This window comes from Nycticebus coucang, chromosome 7 (genome assembly GCF_027406575.1).
Source record: "Nycticebus coucang isolate mNycCou1 chromosome 7, mNycCou1.pri, whole genome shotgun sequence".
In the NCBI taxonomy this organism is placed as follows: Eukaryota; Metazoa; Chordata; class Mammalia; order Primates; family Lorisidae; genus Nycticebus; species Nycticebus coucang.
Genome location: NC_069786.1, coordinates 54834823 through 54860942, shown reverse-complemented (window position 1 = coordinate 54860942; position 26120 = coordinate 54834823). Strand labels below are relative to the sequence as shown.

The 26120-nt window shown below is 39.4% G+C and overlaps 1 protein-coding gene across 8 annotated transcripts in view; it reads left to right on the top strand.

Annotated features, from left to right (window-relative positions):
* Positions 1–1235: 1235 nt before the first annotated feature.
* The window catches only part of WDSUB1 (WD repeat, sterile alpha motif and U-box domain containing 1), a 62553-nt gene continuing 37668 nt past the window's right edge, over positions 1236–26120 (top strand). For 3 of the 8 annotated variants that reach the window (XM_053596920.1, XM_053596921.1, XM_053596914.1), the window contains exons 1-5: positions 1236–1598; positions 3580–4001; positions 7427–7611; positions 12358–12450; positions 17042–17135. In XM_053596920.1, coding sequence (XP_053452895.1) covers positions 3598–4001; positions 7427–7611; positions 12358–12450; positions 17042–17135 — 776 coding nt within the window. In that variant the 5' untranslated portion in view covers positions 1236–1598; positions 3580–3597. Of the gene's footprint in view, positions 1599–1742; positions 1761–3275; positions 3294–3579; positions 4002–7426; positions 7612–12357; positions 12451–17041; positions 17136–26120 lie in introns of those variants that run through there. The other 5 variants (XM_053596917.1, XM_053596916.1, XM_053596915.1 and 2 more) reach the window with 5 other exon arrangements.

The window sequence follows — 26120 nt, the reverse complement described above, 5'->3', positions numbered from 1 at the left end:
GTAAAGTGAGACTCTGTCTCTACAAAAAAAAAAAAAAAACAGAAAAAGGAAAATACCGTTTTGGCAGTACTTTGGAATGTAATTAGGTGATCTAAGTCTCAATCATGATGCACTCTGTAAATTTAAAAATCGCAAGAGCGTCTGTTACCCTAGGTAACAGGCATCATAGCCATGGCATCATACCTCACAGCAACTTCAAACTCTTGGGCTTAAGTGATCCTCCAGCCTCAGCCTCCGGAGTAGGTGGGACTACAGGCGCTCCTCACGATAACAGGCTAGTTTTTCTATTTTTAGTAGAGATGGGGTCTCGCTCTCGCTTCGGCTGGTCTGGAACTTCTGAGCTCAAGCAATCCATCTGCCTGGGCCTCCCAGAGAGCTAGGAGTACAGGCGTGAGCCACTGCACCCGGCCTTCTTGTCATCTTTTTCACTGCAAATCATTTCCCAAGATCTCAATTTCATCTTTAAATATAAGCATTTCAGGTTATTTCTCTTCAAATACATGATTTTGGTTATCTCAGGCTGACATTTTTAATGTTTCCTCTTGGATTAAACATAAAAGCTACCTGTATCTTTGATTTTCATTTGAACATGGTGCTATATACTATGTCGAGCAAGTGATAACATGCCTAGGAACCTTTTTCTGGATAATTTGTGTCTCTAGAGGAACTGACAGGACCACGGGGCAGTCAGTTACACGTGGGTACCTAGACACTCTCAGAAAGGCTGGAATCGCCTTCGGGTCCGATGACACCACGATTCCCACCCAAATGCACAACTGGGGCCCGTGGGCGAGCAGCCACCCCTGGAAAGAGAGCTTTGAAAACCCCGAGTAGTGAGGCGATGACAGAAGAAATGGCGTCCTGGGCTGCCCAGGGCTGGCCTCCATACAAAATTCCAACTAGGGAGATGGGGCTCAGAGAAAAAAACGACAGCGCAGGGTGGAGAAAAAACTTTAAGCTGGGATAACCGGGGTGTCCCGTTGAAACTACATTTCAGGCATTCACTAGGCATTGGGATCCCAGCTTCCCCAACTGAGAAAAAAATTGCAATTAAAAGTCTCTCTTCAGCCTAACCTCAGCTCGACTCCAGCGGTGGGAAAGGACCTCCTAGCTGAGAGCAAAGGTGCGCATGCGCTGCCGCGCCGACCATCCTCCTGGAGGGCGGGGCCTGTTCCCGCTGTTTATAAGTGTCGGCGGGAGCCGGCCCCACCCGCTTCACCTGCGGGACACGTGACGCGCCGGGCTTGCCGGGCACCTAAGGGTGGATCTCGCTGTCCCAGCCCTCGGGTGCACGGACCGCCTTGGCAGAGGCGGCGGCAGGTGGGGAAGCGCCACTGGAGTCAGCCCGCGGAGGCCCCTCGCTCGCAGCGTCCGCTTCCCCGGTTTCCCGGAATCCTCCTGTGTTAAGCGCCTACCCTCGCCCGACTGAGACCGAGGGCTGCGCGGCGGGCGTCGGTGACGGCCCCGGCGGGGCGCGACCCAAGCCCGCCGCAGGGTGAGCCGGCGTCCAAGGCTGCCCTCCTGCCTCGGGCCGCTCGGGCCGCAGAGGCCTGGCCGGCTTTCAGGGGTGGGCACATTTGCCCTTTCGTGTGGTGGGAGTAAGTTGAGAGCTTTATTTTGGGGGTGCTTGGCGTGTCTGGGATTTGCTTCGGATTTAGTGGGGATGTGTGTGTTAGGCTGGCCAGCTGACCCGGTTCTCCGAGGGGGGTCAGCGTTTGGAGTGACTGCTGAGGCCCCAGTGGACGCCCACACACCGGCAGGTAGGGATAGGCTTGACGCCTCTTTCCAAAACAAAATGGTCAGCTGACGATGGCCTCGGTGTTACCAGCTTTCTGGCCTCCAGCTGCAGAGGGAGCTGAGTGCCACCTGGGGGTGACAGCTAAGGTTTGTTCGGAAAATCACTTGTGTGTGCATTTGCTCAGTTGGGATTTTGTGAGTTCCCCAGAAAGCACCACCTGATGTTGTTTGCAGTGCAGTAAGACAGGCGATCATTTACCAGAAACTTTCGTGTTCGTTTTTTAGACCTTATTGGAATTTATATTGGGAAAAAAGAGGCTAACTTTTGGGATAAAGTAAAGGTGGGAAAAAGTATACTCCATTTGTAAATTTTTTGGTATAGATTTCCATAAATAAGATTAGGACAAAGGATCATGAATTTTAAATCAAGATTACACCTGTCTCTTCTTGGCTGATTACTGTTTCATTCCCATCCACTTTTTCATTGTTATACATTTATATATAATGTAAACATATCTGATTTTATGTTGTATTCTATATATCATATTTAAAGGCTGGAATTCTATTCGGTTTGAGCAAAATAAATAGTCAATAAATATTTATTTGAACACATTAGATGCTTCAGTTTTACATGGTGTGGATATAGAAATGAAGATGATGGATAAAATATCTAACTCCTTTGGTTATTTCCATATCCATTCAGATATTTTAAGTCCTGGGGAAGATGAAAATATCTGATGGTAGTGGTAATTGCAATGCTGAGAATTAAAATAGGGTTATGTGAGTTCCATGCTTTACATAGGGAAACCCTCTCTGAAGAGGGGCACTGAAATAGAGACCTGAATGACAAATAGGATTTCAAGAACAGTGGGAAGAGAATTTCAAGAAAACCACTTTATAAAGGTGGAAGACTGGGATGAATTTGGCCAGGGAGGATGGAAAGGCAAGGGAGGGCAGCAAGAGTTATGGTCTGAAAAGTGGGCAGACAAAAATCAGATCTCAGAGGGTTGTATTTGCCATGGTGAGGAGTTTGGATTTTATTCTAAGTGTGTAGGTTAATTCTTGCATGCTCTTGGGGGGAAGTCCATTTTTTGGTCACTCTTTGGTTTTCTTCTCTTGGTTTCCTTCATTTATTCAGGGTAGGTTCCTCACTTCAGATCTTTTATTTCATTTTGTTCTTTATCAAACAAGATGACAACTATGACAAGGTAGCTTTCAATACTGCCACTTAAATTTTCAACAAGACTGTTGTTGTTTCTGAGCAACTCCTACAGTTGCACCTTAAAGGTAGAGCAAATAGCCTTGTGTCTTGTGGAAGGAGCCCCTGAGACAGTTTGTTAAAATAGAAAATTCTTTTTGAGTTGAGATTAGCAGATATGGAATGAAGCAGTGTTGAGAATTAATTAGTTAAGAGAAAGTCTTCAAAGGTGAAATAAATACCTTAGGTTTTGAGCGTTCCACATCAAATCAGTTTGAAGTTATTTGACAAGGTTCTTGTTTTTAGGAGTTGTGCAACTTTACTGGTGCGGCATTGGTGACTGTGATCATTGTCAGATGTAAGTCTTATAAATGTTTTTTGTCTCTCCAAATTCATCCTTATTCCAGGTAGATATTTTGTCCATCTTGTTCATTTCTGTATCCACACCATGTAAAACTGTCAAACACTATATGTTCAAATAAGTATTTATTAACTGTTTACTTGGTTCAAACCCTTTTAAAATATTGATATAGGAGCTCTCATTGAACAAATTTTTAAATTAACTTTGGCCCTTTTATATGGATTTGAGTTGCATTTATTTGATTCCTAGAGTGAAGTAACCTTTATCTACTTAAAATTTGCAGGCTGTTTTACTTCCAATAATGAAAATGGTGAAACTAATTCACACGTTAGCTGATCATGGTGATGATGTCAACTGCTGTGCCTTCTCCGTTTCCCTTTTGGCTACTTGCTCCCTGGACAAAACAATTCGCCTGTACTCCCTAAGTGACTTTACTGAACTGCCACACTCTCCATTGAAGTTTCACACTTATGCTGTCCACTACTGCTGTTTCTCTCCTTCGGGACATACTTTGGCTTCATGTTCAACAGATGGTACCACTGTCCTATGGAATACCCAAAATGGACAGATTCTGGCAGTGATGGAACAGCCTAGTGGTAGTCCTGTGAGAGTTTGCCAGTTTTCCCCAGATTCCACTTATGTGGCATCAGGGGCAGCTGATGGAACGGTTGTTTTGTGGAATGCACAGTCATATAAGTTATACAGGTATGAATATTTAAATCCTTCCTGGTTTTAATCTTATTGACTAAGTACCCTAAAAAAAAATAAACAAAAAACCCTCAGAAACCAGCAAAAGCAAAACAGTTTTCAGACAGCACATGGAAAAATATTTTAACCTGTCTTCTAAAGGTCAAAAAAGTAAATGTTGAATATGATTCTGGAGCTGGGCACTGTGGTTCATACCTACAATCCCTGCACTTCGGGAGGCAGGAGGATCACTTGTGACCAAGAGTTCAAGACTGGACTGGACAAAATAATAAGACCCTGTCTCTATAAAAAAAATAGCTGGATGTCTTGTTGCGTACCTGTAGTTCTAACAACTTGGGATGCTGAGGCAAGATGATGCTGGAGCCTAGGAGTTGGAGGCTGTAGTGAGCTGTGATTACGACACTGCACTCCAGCCTGAACAGCTTTGAACAAATCAAGACTGTGTCTCTTTCAAAAAACAAAACAAAACAAAACTCTTTTTTTTTTTTTTTTTTTGAGATAGAGTCTCATTAGGCTATCCTCAATACAGTGCCTTGGCATCAGAGCTCACAGCAACCTCAAACTCTCGGGCTCAAGCGATTCTCTTGCCTTATCCTCACAAGTAGCTGGGACTACAGGCGCCCACCACAACGCCCGACTATATTTTTGTTGTAGTTGTCATTGTTGTTTAGCAGGCCGGGGCCAGGTTTGAACCCCCCAGCCCTCGTGCTATGTGACCGGCACCCTAGCCACTGAGCTATAGGCATGGGGCCAAAAAAAAAGAAAAATCTTAATAGCAGATTTACTTGGCCCTGAGAGGTTCAAGTTTCTAGTCTTTTTTTTTTTTTTTCTGTGAGGCAGAGTCTCACTCTGATGCCCTGACTAGAGTGCCATAGCATCATATCTCACAGCAACCTCAAACTCCTGGGCTCAAGAGATGCTCTTGCCTCCTGAGTAGCTGGGACTGCAGGTGCCCATCACCACTCCTGGCTAGTTTTTCTATTTTTAAATTTTTGGAGTCTCTACTCTGATCAGGCTAGTCTCAAACTGCAGAGCTCAAGCAGTCCACTTGCCTTGGCCTCCCAGAATGCTAGAATTGCAGGTGTGAGACACTGTGCCCAGCTCCAGTCTTTCTTTTTTAAAATAAGAGTTAATCTTGTTAGACTTTCCTGGATTTTTACTGTAAGAGTTAAAGAGAAGTTTTTTGAATAAGGTTCAGTAATCTTAGGCATCATTTTTGTCATTGTGACTCGAGTGTTTTCAATAATAAAGAAATGGTAGATAAATCTCACTTAGCGGTAACAGCTCTTTCCCCGACTAGGCTTCTTGCTGTGTGAATGACCAAGCCCAGAAAAACGAACTTCATGACTGGTATGATGGCATGTTATTTATCATTTCTAAAAAAAAAAAACTCACCCTAAAGTTTTATAAAAAATAATCAATTAATTTACAGGTAATGTTGTATTGCAATGTACCAACGTTATAATCATACACTTTTATTTATATTGTGATAAAATACATAACAGTTATTTGAATCACTTTTAGGCTGGATGTGGTGGATCATGTCTGTAATCCTAGCACTCTAGGAGGCAGAGGCAGAAGGATCATTTGAGCTCAGGAGTTCAAGACCAGCCTGAGCAAGAGTGAGACCCCATCTCTACCAGAAACAGAGAAAACCAGCCAGGCATGGTGGCATATGCACATGTAGTCTCAGCTCCTTGGGAGTCTGAGGATTGCTTGAGCCTGGGAGTGTGAGGTTGCAGTGAATGTGAAGATGCCACTTCACTCTACCTGGTCAACAGAGTGAGACTCTGTCTCAAAAACAATACAAAACACTTTTAGGTGACATTAAGTACGTTAAGGACCTTTTAAGTGTTACCAACTACAATAGGCTCATGTACCTCCCCTTACTCCCTCTCAACATCTTCCGCTGCACAAATGTCAGCTGGTCAACAACTGTTACTTACTTAAGCTTAGGTCAGGTTGAAGAAGGTAATAATGTTTTAAGTGTTATAAACAAATACTTAGTTGAAAGAGAGAGCACAGAAGGAATAAAATGTTGTATTTTAATGAAATAACAGTAGTCAGCCAAGGAATCTTTTTTCCCCCTCCACTTACCGGTGATGACTTCTGGCTCTATAGCATCACTTTCTCTAAAGTATGTAGTTACTGATGAAAAAGTGATGCACTGCTGGATGGGACCCTGCATTAATTGTTGAGTTCTTAACAGTTTATTTTTCCTAATTAAGAAAGTCATACCCTCATCACACTGCTTCCCTGTCTTCCTAATTTTAACTTGTTAACATCATTTTCTTTTCTTTTTTCTTTTTTGCAGTGTTTTGGCTGGGCCGGGCTTGAACCTGCCATGCCTGGTATCTGGGGCCTGTGCCCTACTCCTTAAGCCACAGGCACTGCCCTTTCTTTTTTTTTTTTTTTTTTTGAGACGGAGTGTTAACTATGTCACCCTTCGTAGAGTGCTGTGGCGTCCCAGCTCACACAAATTCAAAGTCTTGGGGTCAAGCAATTCTCTTGCCTCAGGAGTAGCTGGGACTACAGGCATCTGCCACAACACACAGCTTTTTCGTTGTTGTTGTGGTTGTCACTGTTGTTTAGCTGGCCCGTGCAGGGTTCCAATCTGCCAGCCTTGGTGTATGTGGCTGGCGCCATAACCACTGTGCTATGGGCGCTGAGCCCAGCAGCATTTTCTTTTTGTAAACAATTTACATTTGAAGATGAGATGAAAGGCCTTAGAGTTGCTTCTGGATGATTTCTTTTTTTCTTTTTGAGATAGAGTCTCACTTTAGCCCTCAGTAGAGTGCTGTGGCCTCATAGTTCACAGCAGCCTCAAACTCCTGGGCTCCAGTGATCCTCTTGCCTCAGCCTCACAAGTTGCTGGGACTACAGATGCCCACCATAACTCCTGGCTAATTTCAGAGACAGGGTCTCACTCTTGCTCAGGCTGGTCTTGAACTCCTGAGCTCAAGCAATCTGCCTGCCTCGACCTCCCAGAGTACTAGGATTACAGGCATTGGCCACTGCACCCGGCCTGCTTCTGGATAATTTTAATACAGAAGGTGAAAGTGCTTATGACCCCCATAACATGTTTTTTTTCAATAGAAATAGTTTATCTTACCTTTTAAAAAATACATGGTTGCAGTTGATATTATTGTTCGTCATGGCTTTTTAAAGTTTTGTAGATTTTAATGTGTTTATATTATGAAGATACGCGGATTTTGGTTTGGAGACCTATAAATCATATATCTCCGGCATATTAAGCGTATTTCGTTTATAGCATATAAAGGTAGGTCTGTAGACATCAATTGTCCTTTCTCTAGCTCTATGATAGCCATTTGTTCTTTTATTCTATAAACTGCTGTTAGAAATTGTAATACAAAGTAAAAGATGCTCTGAAATGAAAACCCCCTTTCTTGCTTGTGTTTCAGATGTGGCAATGTAAAGGATGGCTCCTTAGTGGCCTGTGCATTTTCTCCTGATGGAAACCTCTTTGTCACTGGCTCCTCATGTGGAGATTTAACAGTGTGGGATGACAAAATGAGGTGTCTGCATAGTGAAAAAGCGCATGATCTTGGGATTACCTGCTGTGATTTTTCTTCACAGCCAGTTTTAGGTTAGTTATTTTACTCTTTTAAGCACTTGAAATTCCTGTTCATAATTTGTACTGTATATGACTTTTTTTCAAGTTTCATTTCATCATTAGTAAAGTGAGGAGCCCTCCTAATTTATTCCTTTTAAGGGATTATCCTTTTCTCTTTTTTGATCAAAATGAAATCATGAAGATATATAAGAGAAAATCATCTTCTTTAGTATATGCAGGGAGCGTTTCAACTTGGTACAAAAGATTCACACTCCTTGCATATGGCAATTTAGAGGATTAACCCCGTTGGTTTTGCTGTGATTTTTTAAAAATACAGTATGTTGGTATTCAAATAGAAATATTAAATTAAAAAAATGGAAACCGATTCTACGTTTTCCACTTAATAACATAATCTTCCAAAAGCTAAATTTATAAAATAAAATGTTTGACAACACAATGAGTTTTTTAAAAAGAAGAAAAAATTGTCCTGAATAGATACAGCCTCTTGGTTTTAAATACAGTAAATTGGAACATTAAAAAAAAATTTTTTTTTTAATTTTTAGACATAGGGTGTTACTCTGTCACCCAGACTGGAAGTTTTCTCTTTTTAAATTTTCATTTTCTATGTTAGGATGAAAGTTCTGCTTTTGTCCCCTCCAGTCCTGTTTCCCAGACCAGTACTGTTCATAGTAATATAATGTGAACCATGTAGGTAAATTAAAAATTTTCTAGTAGTAGATGAAGTTAATTTTATTTTATTTTTATTTATTTATTTATGTTTTTTGAGACAGAGCCTCAAGCTGTCACTCTAGAGAGTGACATGGCATCACAGCTCACAGCAACCTCCAACTCCTGGGCTCAAGCAATTCTCTTGCCTCAGCCTCCCAAGTAGTTGAGTCTACAGGCAACCGCCACAACACCTGGCTATTTTTTGGTTATAGTTGTCATTGTTGTTTGGCAGGCCCAGGCTGGATTCGAACCCGCCAGCTCTGGTGTATGTGGCTAGCTCCTTAGGTGCTTGAGCTACAGACACCGAGCCGATGAAGTTAATTTTAATAATATATTTTTATCCAGTATGTCTGTGATATTTCAATAATTGATAATCATTGAAAATTATTAGTTAAGATACTTCACCCTTTTTTATGTATATTATAGCACATTTCAATTTGAACTAGCTGGAATTCAAGTGTTCAGTCACTGCCTATTGGGTAGCACAGGTCCAGACAGTAGACAGGATGGCTTTGGTATTCTCCTACTTCAAATCTATCAGTGGCTTATTGAAATACGATTAAGGTAAAATAAAATCTGAAAAGCCAAGCCTGGAAGTATTTTTGCATGCTCTGTTTCGCCCTAATATCAAGTCACTCTTGACCTCACTCATTCTTTTTTGCCTCACTGGCCACCTTTAATTCCTGAAATGTTTCTAAGATTTTCCCAAGGTTTTTACATGTGGACTCTTCACCTGATTCACTCTTTCATCCTTCAGATTTAGCCTGAAAAAATTCACTTCAGATAAATTTTCCTTGCTCTAACCTCTCCACCCTCTCCCCACTAAATCCGTATCATTCTGATACAATGTTTATTGTACTGGCGTTTTCCTTGTAAGCTCCTTTAGACAGGGCCTAGATCTGTTTTCTTCATAGTCCCTGGTACAGAGTGGGCCTTGAAATATGGACTGATGGGTAAGAGTCTTTTTAGTGATTTGCTGAAATAATAGATTTTCTTTTCATTAACACATTCTTTTATTAATTTAATTAAGATAATTCTTTTATAAGAACCATTTTTTTCCATTTCTGTGATACCCTTTCTGCATTTTATAAGCAGTCAGTGAATCTTTGAATTATATAAACATGGAGATTCGTTTTCTTTTTTAGTTCTAAATGATCTAAAAATAGATTTTTTTAAATTTATTTATATTTATTTATTTTTGTAGAGATAGTCTTACAATGTTGCCCAGGCTGATTTTATTTTATTTATTTATTTATTTATTTTGTAGAGACAGAGTCTCACTGTACCGCCCTTGGGTAGAGTGCTGTGGCGTCACACAGCTCACAGCAACCTCCAACTCTTGGGCCTACGTGATTCTCTTGCCTCAGCCTCCCGAGCAGCTGGGACTATAGGCGCCCGCCACAACGCCCAGCTATTTTTTTGTTGCAGTTTGGCCGGGGCTGGGTTTGAACCCGCCACCCTCAGCATATGGGGCCGGCGCCCTACTCACTGAGCCACAGGCACTGCCTCAAAATAGATTTTTAATATTCATTAAAATTACAGTAAAACTATGGGCTTCTTTGTCCTGCCTTTAGAGAGATCAGAAGCTTATGGGGTCGGGAAAGGTTCACTAAACCAGGCAGAGAATTCTAGGTGAGATTCTTAAATAAATAATACTCACATCCCTACCCTGCCTTTAGAACATATTTTAGTATACATTTTTCTCAGTATAATTTTAATCTGTGTACTTCCTTTAATTTGTATAATTCTTCTGTTGAAATAGGTATTAACCTTATTTATAAATTCCCTGAAACAGATTGATATATGCTTTAAAAATGATTTACAGGAATTTGTGGGAACAACTATATTTACTTAAAAATCAAAGTATATAATTGTAATTTTTTGTATTAATATCTATAAATACTTATGACATTGACTTGTCTTGTGACATTTTGCTGAACTAAGGAAAAAGAATCTTATTTATATCTGAGAATAAATGATCAATTCTCTCCAGTTTTTACATGCTAAATCTTGAGTTAAGTTATTAATATAATTTAAATATTTTTCTTGAAGAAAAGGATATTTGTGCACATTACATTTAGATATATTATTATATTTCTAACATTATATTTAGATACTAAACATAGGCACATTTTAAACTTCATAATTTTTCATCATCTTAGCTAAACTGTTACTAAATTCAGAATTAACTTCAAAGGATCTATTTAGTCAAGAAATAGTGAAAAGAAAATAGTTTTGCTAATCAGGCCTAATGCTTAAATATTGTATGCCCAGCCCTTTGTCAAGTAGAATGTTTTGCCTTACAAAGACTTAGTGATTATCAGGAATTGCTTACATCCTTCCAAATCTCTCTTAGAAAGAATATATGTGGGGTGAACCTGTACTCATAAATAAAAGTGCTATTGAATTGTGGAAATCCCATGGAGTTAGAAAAAACTTCAGTGAAATAGAAGTTAATTTGTTAATAAAGCATATCTATTTTCAGGGAGGCAGAGAGAGTCCTTAGAAAAAATTTACATACTCAAGTGTATAAATACCATATACCGAATATTTGTAAAACCAGAGTACAGTCTTTTTTTTTTTTTTCAGTTTTTGGCCAGGGCTGGGTTTGAACCCACCACCTCTGGCATATGGGGTCGGCACCCTACCCCTTTGAGCCACAGGCGCCGCCCCAGAGTACAATCTTAATATGTGTGTTAAGTTCTGGTGTTTTATAGCACATAAGTGTCAAAACTACTTTTGATGAAATGACATCTGTGTTATTAGATGGAATGCCTATAAAATTGAGTGGATGACACCAATATTTACCTTGTCTACAAATATTTAGAAACTTAATCTAGTAGATACATAATGATACACTGAAATTACCTGAAGCATGAGCTAGTAGGGGGTTTGTAACACCATTTAACTGATTGCTTTCCCTAAATTTTCCCTAATTTTAACCAAAAGGGCTGAGTTGATGTTATTTTAGATTTCTATAATTCCAGCCTTTGTTATGATTAAGTCAAATGGGGGGAAAAAATCCCATTATTCCATGTGAATTATAGAGCAGGCGTTTAAGAAATTGATACGTTCCCAAAAAGTTGAGAATGATTAAGCATTTAACATTTTTAATTATAAGTGATTTTTCCTCCTAATTTTTCCCATCAAGGCTAGTCTCGTAGACTCTAAAATTGAGTTGGAGGATATTCTCCTTAATGGTTTAATATTGGTTGTTATAGCCTCTAGTTGTATTCATACTGGAAAGTAGATAAAAGGCATTTTATTTATTTTATTTTTTTGAGACAGAGTCTCACTTTGTCACCCTGGGTAAAGGCCACAGTGTCATAGCTTACAGCAACCTCAAACTCTTGGGCTCAAGCAATCCTCTTGCCTCAGCCTCCCAAGTAGCTGGGACTAAAGGTGCCCACCACAAGGCCTCGCCAGTTTTTCTATTTTTTTTTTTTCTGAGACAGAGTCTTACTATGTCGCCCTGGGTAGAGTGCTGTGGTGTCACACAGCTCACAGCAACCTCAAATTCTTGGGTATAAGCGATTCTCTTGCCTCAGCCTCCCAAGTAGCTGGGACTAACAGGTGCCCACCACAACGCCTGGCTATTTTTTTGTTGTAGTTGTCATTGTTTAGCAGGTCCAGAATGAGTTCGAACCCGCCAGCCCCATGTATGTGGCCCATGCCCTAACCACTGAGCTATGGGCACCAAGCCTAGTTTTTCTATTTTTAGTAGAGATGGGGTCTCTCTCTTGCTTAGGCTGGTCTCCAGCTTCTGAGCTCAAGGGATCCACTCACCTCTGCCTCTGGAATGCTGGGGGATTGCAGGCCTGAGCCACTGCACTTGGCCAAAAGGCACTTTATTTTAGCAACTTCAGGACTAAAGTTAAAATTCTATGTAGTACTTTGTTTAAAATAATTTCCTAATTGGCATTTCACTAGATGATGTAAGTTAATACTGCTTATGAATGTGGTTTAAATGAAATCTCAATATAAGAAATTGAAAACTTGGGAGTTTAAATGTTTTATTAATTTTTTGTATTATTTTAAACATATTTTTAGGTGGAGAACAAAGCCTTCAGTTTTTTAGATTGGCATCATGTGGTCAAGACTGCCAAGTCAAAATTTGGCTTGTTTCTTTTATCCATGTCTTAGGTATGTATGCAATTAGTTCTTCTCTAAAGTTACTTGTGATCTGGATAAAATATATATGTGTGTGTGTGTATATATATTCCCCCACCCCCCAGACATTGTCTCACTATGTAGCCCTCAGTAAAGTGCTGTGGCGTCACAGCTCACAGCAGCCTCAAACTCTTGGGCTTAAGTGATTCTCTTGCCTCAGCCTCCCAAGTAGCTGGGATTACGGTGGCCCATCACAATGCCCAGCTATTTTTTTAGCTGTCATTGTTGTTTGGCAGGCCCAGGCTGGATTCAAACCTACCAGTACCAGTGTATATGGCCAGCACCCTAGCTGCTGAAGTATAGGCACCATGCCTGGATAAAATTTTTATTTGATCTTTTTACTCCAGGTATCCTGGATGTCTAAAAGTGATTATAAAAATATGTTTTAAGAACCTTTTGATCAAAGGAATAACATTTACAAATCAGGAGCTCAGCTATGACCTCTCCCTTGCTACTCTGATGCACGTTCTTGCTCACTGGAGGTGACCACTTTGCTCTCGGTTTTCACCTCTTTTGGTGGTTTGCAGTTTCTGTGAACATTGTTTATATTGTTGTTTTTGCTTTTTGACAGTATGTGCCTTCTTTCCTCGTGCATTGTATTATTCCCTCAGGTGACTCTTGCAGTTATGAAGTGTATGTTCAGTTTTGGAATGTAGCTTTACTTATGTTTTTTCTTGAATAATCTCTTCTCTACTTTCTTCTCTTTTTATAACTCCCGTTACTGAGTGCTGTGTCTATTTGTTTTCTCCACATTTATCTTTGTTGTTTCTACTTTATGGAAAAATTGCTCAGCTTTTTCTTTTAACCCTCTTTTAAATTTTTTTATCTCATCAATCAATTTTTCCGAGCTGATCATCCTCTTTGTTTTTTTTTTTTTCATAGTGTCTCAGACTGTCAGTTAGGAGTTTTTGTTTTGTTTTTAAGTTCCCTACTGTTACCCAATCATCTTTTTTGCTCTTGGTTACCTTTTTTCTTTAATATTCTATTTACATTTAAGAACTAGACAATAGAGATGTTGAGAAGCTCTGTGCACATAGGTGGTTTGTTATTGCTGACTTCCCTTTAAGATGAGAGGGTGGATAGTTAGCCTGTAAGGGGAGGGGTTCGGGACTTAGAGGTAGATGAGCATGTGGCCTTAGAGCTCTCTGGGCAGTTATTAATATTATTTTCCTTAGGTTTTACTGGGGGATAAGCACCTGACTTTTGTGCAGCATACTAAGGATGGGCTTGGGAGGGATTGGAAGTAGTCATTGAATGTTTCATATCTAGACTTCCAGTTAATTTTTCTATTTTCAGGTCTTTTTTGTGTCATGCTAATTTTCTTTCCCCCTGTGTGTTGATAATCCCAAGTCATGGAAGTGTTTCTAGGGCAGAATAACTTTCTTCTTGGCTATAGCCCCTTTCTCTGTGGTCTGGCTGCTGTCCTGCTGGACTACCTCATCCTTTGCCTTCCCCTAATTGGTTTCAGTTCTGATTTGCTGATGCCCCTCCCCTTTTTCCATCAATATACGTTTATATTCTTAATCCTCTGTAGCATTTTAATGGGGACTGAAATTTTGTGGTCAGCTGGCCATTTTGATTCTGATGCCTTGGAATATTCTTTTTTGTTGTTGTTGTTGAGGCAGAGTCCCTCCCTATGCCCTGAGCAGAGTGCGATGGCGTTGTAGCTCACTGCAACCTCAGACTTGGGCTGTGGGGATCCTGCTGCCTCAGCGTCCAGAAGCCCCTGGGATTACAGGTGCTCACCATGGTGCCCAGATGCTTTTTTTTTTTTATGAGTCAGGGGTCTCACTCTTGCTCAGGCAAGTTTTGCTAGGGGTTTTTTTTTTTTTTATAGCTATTATAAATGGGATTGCTGCCTTGATTTCCTTTTCAGCTAGTTTGTTGTTCCTGTGTAGAAATGCTATTTTTGTATATTGATTTTTGTATCATGCACTTTATTAAATTCATTTGTCAGTTGTAGGAGTTTTTTTCTACACCCGCCATTCCAACTTCTTAATAATTGCTTTTATTGGTTGTCACCAAACTATATTGAATTCCTTCCATTTGTTAGGTAGGTAGCTGGATATGAGCAGGGCAGAGGATGGATGCAGGGTCTGGGTCAGGCTGACCTGGGCTATTTTGGGAATGAAGCTGATTAAGATCATGCATGTAGGTTTTTATTAAAACCTTGCTGTGGTTTGTTTTCAAGACATTGCAGGTGGGCTGTTTTGAGAACAGAGTTAATTAACACCCTGGGAGATTTCCAAGAAGCACTGATACTCCTCAAGTTTTGTGTAAACCCAGAGCTGCACTTCCCACTAGGCTAGGGCCTCGCCTGCTGTGCAGGTTGTTAAAATAAACTTTTCCTTCCTTGCTAAAACTTTACTTGCTCTCTGTAATTATTTAGGCAACTACCTTGAGCCACCCCACTGCTTTAACAGGTTTAACTTAAAAATAGTTATGATATTTATTTTCAGTAGTTCTAGAAAGTATAACAAGAATTGTAGTGATCATACTTTGTAGGAGTGTTATAAAGATGTATTGGGATTACAAGATGTATACATTTTGTTATTATTATTTTATTTATATTTGACACACAGTCTCACTCTGTCACCCTGGGTAGAGTGTTGTGGTGTCATAGCTCAAGGCAACCTCAAACTCTTTGGCTTGAGCAATCCTCTTGCCTCAGCCTCCCAAGTAGCTGGGACTACAGAAATGCGCCATTAAACCTGGCTAGTTTTTCTATTTTTGATAGGGGTGGGGTCTTGCTCAGACTGGTCTCGAATTCCTGAGCTTAAGGTATTCACCAGCCTTGGCCTCCCAGAGTGCTAAGATTATAGGTGTGAGCCACTGTACCCAGCCTGATTATTTTTATTTAAAGAATGAAAATTTACTTTTTTTTTTTGTTTGTTTTTTTGAGACAATCTCACTTTGTCACCCTTAGTAGAATGTCGTGGCGTCACAGCTCACAGTAACCTCCAGCTCTTGGGCTTAGGTGATTCTCTTGCCTCAGCCTCCTGAGTAGCTGGGACCACAGGCGCCCGCCACAACACCCAGCTATTTTTTTATTGCAGTTTGGCCAGGGCCGGGTTTGAACCTGCCACCCTCATTATATGGGGCCGATGCCCTACTCACTGAGCCACAGGCACCGCCCCTACTTTTTTGATATTAAGTTTTTAAAAAATCACTTTTTAAAAAAAATTTGTTTTTACATACACATGTGTTTATTAGGTTTCCATTTTTTGCCTTCACAAAATTAAAAAGACTTAAAATTTAATAACAATAACAATGTTTAAGATAAGGACTAGAAACAAAAACCTCGTAAAGAATGAACGAACATAAATACATTCAGAAAAGAAATCAGAATTGCTGCATCGAAATATTAAGCAACAATAATAATAATAATGCAAAGAAAGTAATATTCACATTGTCAAATAACAGTATGTCTATTATAGAATGCTTTGACTCTGAGATTCAGTATAGAGTCATCAGTTAACTTCTTTTTTTTTTTAAGAAATAAGATAGACAACTAAATAAGATAGACAACTCAAAAAATAGACAACTAATATTTATAAATAAAAGTAAAAGATAAAAAAAGTAAAAGACTAAAAAAAATCACTTTTTTTGTCTTTTGGGCAATTGCATATTTTTCTTTTATCAAATACCAAAATTGTTATATAGTTACATTTAAACTATAAAATATTAAAAGTATTTTGTTAGTAATCAAATTGCCTCATCTAGTCTGTGCTTAACACATTATTTTTTAAATCCCTTACTGAATTTTTGAACCATTTAAACATACTGCATTTCAGTTATTTGCTTACATGTATAGATACCTGAGCTGCAGGAAGATTTTAAATTTTTGTATCCTTTAGGCTCTCAAAGATTATTGAATAAATAAGTGGAATTAGTGGGGATTTGGGGGGGATTTTTTTTTTTAACTTTTTTTTTTTTTTTTTTTTTTTGTAGAGACAGAGTCTCACTGTACCGCCCTCGGTTAGAGTGCCGTGGCGTCACACGGCTCACAGCAACCTCTAACTCTTGGGCTTATGCGATTCTCTTGCCTCAGCCTCCTGAGCAGCTGGGACTGCAGGCGCCCGCCACAATGCCCAGCTATTTTTTTGTTGCAGTTTGGCCGGGGCTGGGTTTGAACCCGCCACCCTCAGCATATGGGGCCGGCGCCCTACTCACTGAGCCACAGGCGCCGCCCTGGGGGGATTTTTATTTGTTTTTGAGATGGAGTTTCTGTCATCTGGGTAGAGCACAGTGTCATTATCATAGCTTGCTGAAACTTCGGACTCCAGGGCTCAAGTGATTCTCCTGCCTTAGCCTCCCTGGTAGCTGGGACTACAGCCGTGCACCACTATGCCCAGCTAATTTTTCTATTTTTTTTGTACAGACAGAGGCCTTGCTCTTATTCAGATTGGACTCAAACTCCTGGCATGAAGCAGTCCTCCTGCCTCAGTCTCCTAGGGTGCTAGGATTACAGGCATGAGCCACCAAGCCCAGCCAAAAATTATTCACTTAAAAATAAATTCTAAGCATGGTCAGCTTGCTAATTTTTCTACCTTGTTATTTGCAGGTTTTGAATTAAAATATAAAAGTGCACTGAGTGGGCACTCTGCTCCTGTTCTGGCTTGTGCTTTTTCCCATGATGGGAAGATGCTAGTTTCGGGGTAAGCTATTTAGTTTAATTTTCTTAAGCCATTTTGATATGAAATAGAACAGATAAACAGAAAAGTACATAAAGCATAAAAGAATAGCTTGATGAACTATTATGACGTAACCACTATTCAGGTCCAAATGGAACATTGCTGGTCCTGCTCCAGAACCCCTTCCCCCCTTTCCAGGCTCCCCTATCTAATGATAACACCTCAAGTGTCATCTTCAGTAGTGCTTTTTCTTTTAAACTGACTTAAATCATACAGTATGAATTACTTTGTGTCTGGGCTTCCTTTACCCAACATTACACTTGTGACCTTAATTCACATTACTGTATGTAGCTGTGGTTTGTTGGTTTTCATTGCCGTGTAATCCATTGCATGGATATACCGTAATATAATCATTTTAATGTTACACGAGCACAGATTGTTTCCAGTTTAGGAGCATTACAATAATAATTCTGTGAGACTAGCACATCTCCTGGTGCACATATTTATGCATTTATGGTATTTCTGGGTCACAGAATATTTCTATTTTCAACTTTGGCAGATAACATCAAATCGTTCCAAAAGGTGGAACAATTAATACCCCCATAGCAGTACTGTTTTGTATCGTAGCCTGCACTTGGTATTGTGGGTCTTTTACTTTGTAGCCATTCTGGGTATGTAATGTTACCTTACTGTGGTTCTAATTTGTGTTTCTCTAAAACAAGGAGAGGTCGGAACCTTATTAGAAGTTTATTGTCCTTAGGTATTTTGTGTACTGTGAAGTGCCTGTTCATGTCTCCTGTCCATTTTTCTTATGGGTAATCTTCTATTGATTGGTTGTTGCTTGTATTTGAATTTTTGTATTTGAACCATTTGTTGGTTATATGAGTTGCAAATATCTTTTCTTGCCCCATGTCATTGTCTTTTCACAGTTCCTAATTTTAATGTTCTTAGTTTCTGTATGTTGCTTCCCCCACCCTTCATTTGCTTGTTTATTTATTTATTTCAGGTTATTCTGAGGGTACAAATGATTAGGTTACAATGTTTGCAGGTTTCTTTGTTCTGAGGTCATGAAGATATTTTCCTATATGATCTTCTAACACTGTGATTGTTTTGCCTTTTACAAATTGACAAGTGTATCTGACATGAAGTAGGAATCCAGTTTCGTTTCATTTCTTTCCTTATGGCTATCCACTTGTCCTAGCACCATTTATTGAAAAGACCAACTTTTCTCCACTATTTTTTTATGCTCCTTTGTAGTAAATTGCTGACCATCCACATGTGGGTTTCTCAGCCTGCTGCTCTGTTCTGTGTTTTTGTTTATCTGTCCTTGCCCTGATACCATCTGTATTTCCAAGGCTTTATATGTATTTCAGCTATTCTTGGCTCTTGACACTTTCTTACAAGTTTCAGAATCAGCTGTCAGGTTGCCCCAACTCTTAGGTTCACACACAGAGACCAGTTTGGATTTTGATTGGGAGTGTCAAAATTTTGTCTGATGGATTGGGGAAGAATTGACATCTTTATGATACTGGGTCTTTTATTCTGTGAATATGGCATTATTTCTGCATTTGTTTTTTAATTTCAGTAATTCTGTGTAGAGGTCTTGTTCATCTCTTAGTAGACTTATTTCCAAGCACTTAATTTTTTTTATTGTTGCAATTATAAAAGGTGTGGCCAATATAAGGGAATACATGTGGAAAGAAAATGGATTCGCCTATACAGTTTCTTATTTTAGATTTTCCATGTATAAAATCATATCATTTGTGGATAATGGTGCTTTTGTCCCTTTTGAAATCCTATACCTTTGGTATCTTTTATGCCTTACTGAATTGGCTAATACTACCAGGATAATGGAAACCCTGATAATGGGCCTCATTATTTGGTTCTTCATTGCAGAAGGAAAGCTTTCATTATTAAATACCATCATTGTAGGTTTGGGGAGATAAGCTTTATTAGCTCTCTGCTATTCCTTCTAGTTTGTGAGAGTTTTTTGTTGTATTTTAATCATGAAAGAATGTTGTATTTCATCGGATGATTTCTTCTGCATCTTTTTTTTTTTCTTTTTTTGAGAAGTCTCTGTTGCTCAAGTTAGAGTGCTTTGGCATCAGCCTCGCTCAGAGCAACCTCAAAAGCTTGGATTTAAGCAAATCTCCTGCTTTAGCCTCTGAGTAGCTGGGACTCGGCTGCCCACCACAACACCCAGCTAGTTTTCTCAATTTTTTTTTGAGACAGAGCCTCAAGCCCTGGGCAGAGTGTCGTGGCATCACAGCTCACAGCAACCTCCAGCTTTTGGGCTCAAGCAATTCTCTTGCCTCAGCCTCCCAAGTAGCTGGGACTATAAGCGCCCACCACAATGCTCAGCTATTTTTTGGTTGTAGTTGTCATTGTTGTTTGGCGGGCCTGGGCTGGATTCGAACCCGTCAGCTCTGGTGTATGTAACTGGTGCCTTAGCTGCTTGAGCTATAGGCACTGAGCCTCTCAATTTTTTTTAGTACAGACGGGAGTTTCCCTTTTGGTCAGGCTGGTGGCAAACTTCTGAGCTCAAGTGACCCTCCTGCCTCAGCCTCCCAGAGTGCTAGGATTACAGGCATGAGCCATTGTGCTTTTTGTGCTTGGCCTTTTCTGCATCTTCTGAGATGATATTTTTTTCCTCTCTGTGGGTAGGGTGAATTACACCGATTTTCAAATGTTAAACCACTCTTGCTTTGTTGGAACAAATACTCACTTTTTTTTTTTTTTAAGACCGCTTCATTCACTCTTGTTGCCATGGTATCATAACTCACAGCAACCTCAAGCTCTTGGGCTCAAGCAATCCTCTCACCTCAGTTTTTCTATTTGTAGTAGATAGGGTCTAGTTCTTGCTCAGGCTGGTCTCAAACGTCTGAGCTCAAGCAATCCACCCGTCTCAGCCTCCCGGAGTCTCAGGATTAACACAGTGAGCCACCATGCCTAGCTAACACAACATATTGTTTTTGTGAACTGCTGTAGAGAAGGTAGTTTTATTCTAACTGTTGTTCCTTTGAATGTAATTCGTATTTTTTTCCTCTGGTTGCTCATGAAATTTTCTATTTGTAGTTACCTTATATGGTACCTACTTTGATGGAAGATACCTCACTTTGATACTTTTATGTACTCCATACAAGTTTCTTTTCTTTTTTTTTAAGACAGTCTCACTTTGTCACCCTTGGTAGAGTGCCATGGTGTCATAGCTCACAGCAACCTCAAACTCTTGGGCCCAAGTGATTCTCTAGCCTCAGCCTCCCAAGTAGCTGGGACTACAGGTGCCCACTATAACGCCCAGCTACCTTTCCACTGCAGTTGTCATTGTTGTTTAGCAGGCCTAGGCCGGGTTCGAACCTGCCAGCCCCCGTGTATGCGGTTGGCGCCCTAACCACTGAGCCACGGGTGCCAAGCCTCATTGAGCTTCTTAAATCTATGAAATGCTGTTTGATCAGTTTGGGGACATTTTTATTCATTATCTCTTTAAATATTGCCTCTGTCCCTTTCCTTCTCTAATTGGGACTCCACTTAAATATAAGTTACACCTTCTCACTCTAAGCTTTGCCTCTTATTTTCACTTTTATATTTTTACTCTGTCTCTGTTTTCTTCTGTTTCTGGTGCTTTATTCTGAATGGTGTCCACTTTACTAACTTTCTCTTTAGCTAAAGTGTTATTAAACTTATGCATTGAGTTGCTAATTTTGCTTGTGTTTTGGTATTAGGATTTCTATTTGGCTGTTTTTTCTTTTTTTTTTTTTTTCTCAAAGTACTTTTATTGTTGGGGATTCATTGAGGGTACAATAAGCCAGGTTACACTGATTGCAATTGTTAGGCAAAGTCCCTCTTGCAATCATGTCTTGCCCCCATAAAGTGTGACACACACCAAGGCCCCACCCCCCTCCCTCCATCCCTCTTTCTGCTTTTCCTCCCCCCACCATAACCTTAATTGTCCTCATATCAAAATTGAGTACATAGGATTCATGCTTCTCCATTCTTGTGATGCTTTACTAAGAATAATGTCTTCCACTTCCATCCAGGTTAATACGAAGGATGTAAAGTCTCCATTTTTTTTTTAATAGCTGAATAGTATTCCATGGTGTACATATACCACAGTTTGTTAATCCAGTCCTGGGTTGGTGGGCATTTAGGCTGTTTCCACATTTTGGCAATTGTAAATTGAGCTGCAATAAACAGTCTAGTACAAGTGTCCTTATGAAAAAAGGATTTTTTTCTTTCTGGGTAGATGCCCAGTAATGGGATTGCAGGATCGAATGGGAGGTCTAGCTTGAGTGCTCTGAGGTTTCTCCATACTTCCTTCCAGAAAGGTTGTACTAGTTTGCAGTCCCACCAGCAGTGTAAAAGTGTTCCCTTCTCTCCACATCCACGCCAGCATCTGCAGTTTTGAGATTTTGTGATGTGGGCCATTCTCACTGGCGTTAGATGATATCTCAGGGTTGTTTTGATTTGCATTTCTCTAATATATAGAGATGATGAACATTTTTTCATGTGTTTGTTAGCCATTCGTCTGTCGTCTTTAGAGAAAGTTCTATTCATGTCTCTTGCCCATTGATATAAGGGATTGTTGGCTTTTTTCATGTGGATTAATTTGAGTTCTCTATAGATCCTAGTTATCAAGCTTTTGTCTGATTGAAAATATGCAAATATCCTTTCCCATTGTGTAGGTTGTCTCTTTGCTTTGGTTGTTGTCTCCTTGGCTGTACAGAAGCTTTTCAGTTTAATGAAGTCCCATTTGTTTATTTTTGTTGTTGCAATTGCCATGGCAGTCTTCTTCATGAAGTCTTTCCCCAGACCAGTATCTTCCAGTGTTTTTCCTATGCTTTCTTGGAGGATTTTTATTGTTTCATGCCTTAAATTTAAGTCCTTTATCCATCTTGAATCAATTTTTGTGAGTGGGGAAAGGTGTGGGTCTAGTTTCAGTCTTTTACATGTAGACATCCAGTTCTCCCAACACCATTTATTGAATAGGGAGTCTTTCCCCCAAGTCTACTGTGTCACCTTTTATGATTTCCAAGTTCTCTGTTGAACTTTTCAATCTTGGCTTTTATTTTTCAAAGCTTAATTCTATGTGTAATTGGTTTGGGACACAATAGTGTGATTCACTTTTCATTTGAATACTTTTGTATGTTTTCTCCTCCTTGCCACTAGATTTTCTAAAACTTTCCTATCTGATCTCTCAGGCCATCGCTTTTCAACCCCTCCACGTTCAGGGCTGTTCACAGCAGCTTTCACTACAGCCAAGACATTTAGGCTCCTGACCTCTGCTTGAAACGTCTGGGCTAATAGCCTGATAATTCTTTCCTCCATTTGTTCCGATTCTTGTCAAACAATTAGCCAAATAATTAGTTACGTTGCTGCTGTTCTAGATGTGGCCTTTCATCTCAAAAGATTGATATTGTTTATCATCAGAAAGCATTTATATCATTTTCTTTGACCTAGAGTTTAAATCAGTGGAAAATTCAAACAAATTAAACTGGATTTCCTCCTCTTGTTTTAGGGAGACAAGTTAATTGACAAAATGATTATATGAGATTAAACAATATTTATGGTTCTCTTATGTGCCAAGCTGTCTGCCAGTTGCAGTAGGTCATACAGAGGAAGTGTGGAAGGACAAGACACTGCTCTTGAAGGCATTTTAAGTCTCTTTCCTGGTCGTTCATGGACAGGGTGATTAGTAACACTGCAAGAGCTGACATATCCTTACCTGCTAAACCAGGGAAGAAGAGTTAAGTGATACTCAGTATTGTTTTGTGTTGTTCATTTTATAGCGTAATTCTTTGTCAGTTTGTATATATATGACTCTTAGATAACTAACATTGTATTATATTAACTGGAGTATATTCTTTCCTAATCATTCGGGATAGATGGAAGGTCACATTGTTAAATGCTTTTGGATATTCATTGTTGCTGAAGTTCAGATTCAAATATTTTTGTGAATTTTTGTGAATTAAAAAATTTTTAATTTATTTGAGTAAACTTACAGGCAAATGAAAGCTGGAAATGTAACTTGGTGAAATATAAACACTTAGTTTTTTAGATGAATTGACAGACATGTTTAAACCATACTTAGTGGATAGATAAGAACACATTAATTAGTTAATGAATGGATTCCACTGAAGTCACTGGTAAGCTAGATTGGATACATATGTGAAAGAGGGTAACAGTGAAAAAAAGTGGGTAGGATACAATATGAATAGACATATATGGATATAAAAGCTAGATAGGAAAAGTGAACAATAGACTGCAAATGCGCGTCAGAAGGGACAGTGGATGGTGTGGCAGCGTAAACAGCAGCATAGAGTTTATACATAAACACAGGAGGACTGGAGAACAGAAGAGGCACTCCAAGAGGCAGGAAATTCTTGAGTAGATTAAAATGTGTGATAAACATAAAAAGGAATAAAGGGAAAGAGAGCCAGAAAAATAGGTTGTAAAGATGATAAAAGACCTAGGATGTTGTTAGAACTTGTTTTAACTTTATATGGTAAATTTAGGAGAACTATGGAAACGTTTAAAGCATTTCTGACTTGCTAGGCCTGGCTGTCAATGATGGGTGCTAATGATGAAGGAAGGAAAGGAACTTGCGTAGGTCAGTGGATCTCACTTTTTGGTCGCTAATGATGAAGGAAGGAAAGGAACTCGCGTAGGTCAGTGGATCTCACTTTTTGGTCGTAAGATTCCTTAACACTTTGATCTTGTCAGTTACTTAAGAAAGGGGAAAAAATCCCTTAACATGATTAAAAGTTACTGGGAAAATAAAAAACTTAATTTTGGCTCGGTGCCCGTAGCACAGTGGTTATGATGCTGGCCACATACACTGACCCGGCAGGTTCAAACCGGCCCAGGCCAGCTGAACAACAATGACGACTACAACCAAAAAATAGCTGGGCCTCGTGGCAGGCGCCTGTAGTCCCAGGTACTTGGGAGGCTGACGCAAGAGAATCGCTTAAGCCCAAGAGTTGGAGGTTGCTGTGAGCTGTGACACCACGGCACTCTACCGAGGGCGACATAATGAGACTCTGTCTCAAAAAAAAAAAAAAAAAGTTATTGAGGACCGCAAAGAGCCTTTGCATATGTGGGTTATATCTATCTCTATTTATAATATTAGAAAATAAAACTGAGAAAATTCTAATGTATTTTAAAATTAATTAAACAAAATAAACTCACTACATACTAACTTTTTTAAAAGGAAAAATCAAAAATAGAAGAGTGGCATTGTCTTATATCTTTTAGGATCTTTTCAGTGTTTGGCAGGGCAGAATTCACCTGGTTTCATATCTGCTCAAATTCCACTGGCCCTCAGACCTCTGACGGCATCACATGTCATATAGCAAAGCATATGGGAAGTTTTTCTCCCTTCATCTTTCTCCACATCTCTGATAACTTTCCTCTGGTCCCTTAGCAGAATTTTTCTTGTGTTCAATCCTACTTGATTTGATCCAAGCAGATTAAACAGGAATTATATGTATGGGCTTCTATTCAAACAGAGGGGTCAGGCTTTATAATTGAGATAGAAGCTGCCTCTTTTCCATAAATTCTTTGCAGTTTGGATTCCTTGGAAACCAGGTTTTAAAATGCCCATGATTGTTAAGAGTTGTAAAAGTTTAATAACTAGCACCTTCTTTTCTTCCTCTTGAGTTGAAAACCAGTCAGAGAGCAATACAGGACAGATAAACTGATAGATGAGAAGTGTTCCCTCTCTCCCTGACAAGATGCAGGATGCTTGTTTATATTTTACCTGTTTTGTAAATGCATGAGAGTTTTATTGTCATGACTCAGGAGTGGCCTTAATGAATGACCCTCTCTTGGTCAGTAATGACTAGCAGAAGAAGGTTTAAAGTCACCTTTACCAAAATCCAAATCAGCTTCCTCCCCCCCACCCTTTCTCTTTCTACAATATTGCCAAGAATTGAACAAGTTAGTTCATTTAGTAACTTGAAAGGACATGTTGCAGTTTGGTCGACATGGAGGGTTGTCACATACTCTGTTGCTTGAAATCAGACGTCTTGTGAAAGCTTTAGTGAAATTTGAATAGCCATGCTATCTGCTTTCTAAGTTTTTAGGCTAAAACTATTAGTATGTGCCTGTCATAAAGCAGTTTTAATATACTCATGAGGGAAGATATTCCAGCCAGTGCAAAATTCAGAATCATGGTTTAGGATCACGTAGAACAGAGTTTCAGTCCTGGCTGTGCTGCTGGCCAGCCGTGCAACCTTGTCAAGTTCTGGTTCTGAGTCTTCTCTCAGCTTCATTTTCTGAGTTATAAAATGGAGAAATAGAAGAACTTTCCTCATAAAATTATGAACTTTAAATAAGAAAAATGAGGGTAAAACATTTATTTATGTTTGGGATATAATTTATATGTTTATTAAATTTATATATAATATACAACACATTTTTTATGTAATCCAGAACATCAAGGAATTGGTAACATCATTTTAGTCCCTCTTTCACTGATTTCTACTTTTTCTGAATTGGGCTTTTAGCCGTTGGCTTATACTGAGGAGCCTTACAAAACAACTCTTGGAAACTTTCCGTTCTTTCAGGGAAGAGTGGTTGAGGACTTTGTGTTTTATAGCATCCTCTCTATAAACACCTTGGGGAGATAGTTCTGTCAGACCTCAGTCTAGGGAATCCGTGTCTTTTTTCTAAGACTAGGTTTGTGTTTCTATCCTAAACTGTGTAGCTGATCCTGTTGCCTTTGTTGCATGGCTATTGAAGAAGCTCAGAAACAAACGCACAGCCGACTTTACTAAAGTGGCCTGGATCTTGTGACGTGTGCTTTGGATACTAATCTTAACTTTCGTTTCTCGTTCCCACCTCATTTTTATCTTCTCTTCCTCTTGAGATTTTTTATGGGATTTTTTATCTTGTTTCTGCTACATCTTTGCAAGAGTCTGTAAACCCTTTCAGAATGAGAAGCCACATAAATATATTTAAAGTAAAAATGCTGAAGTGTAAAATAAGTTTGTAAGCCTTAGGAACATACTT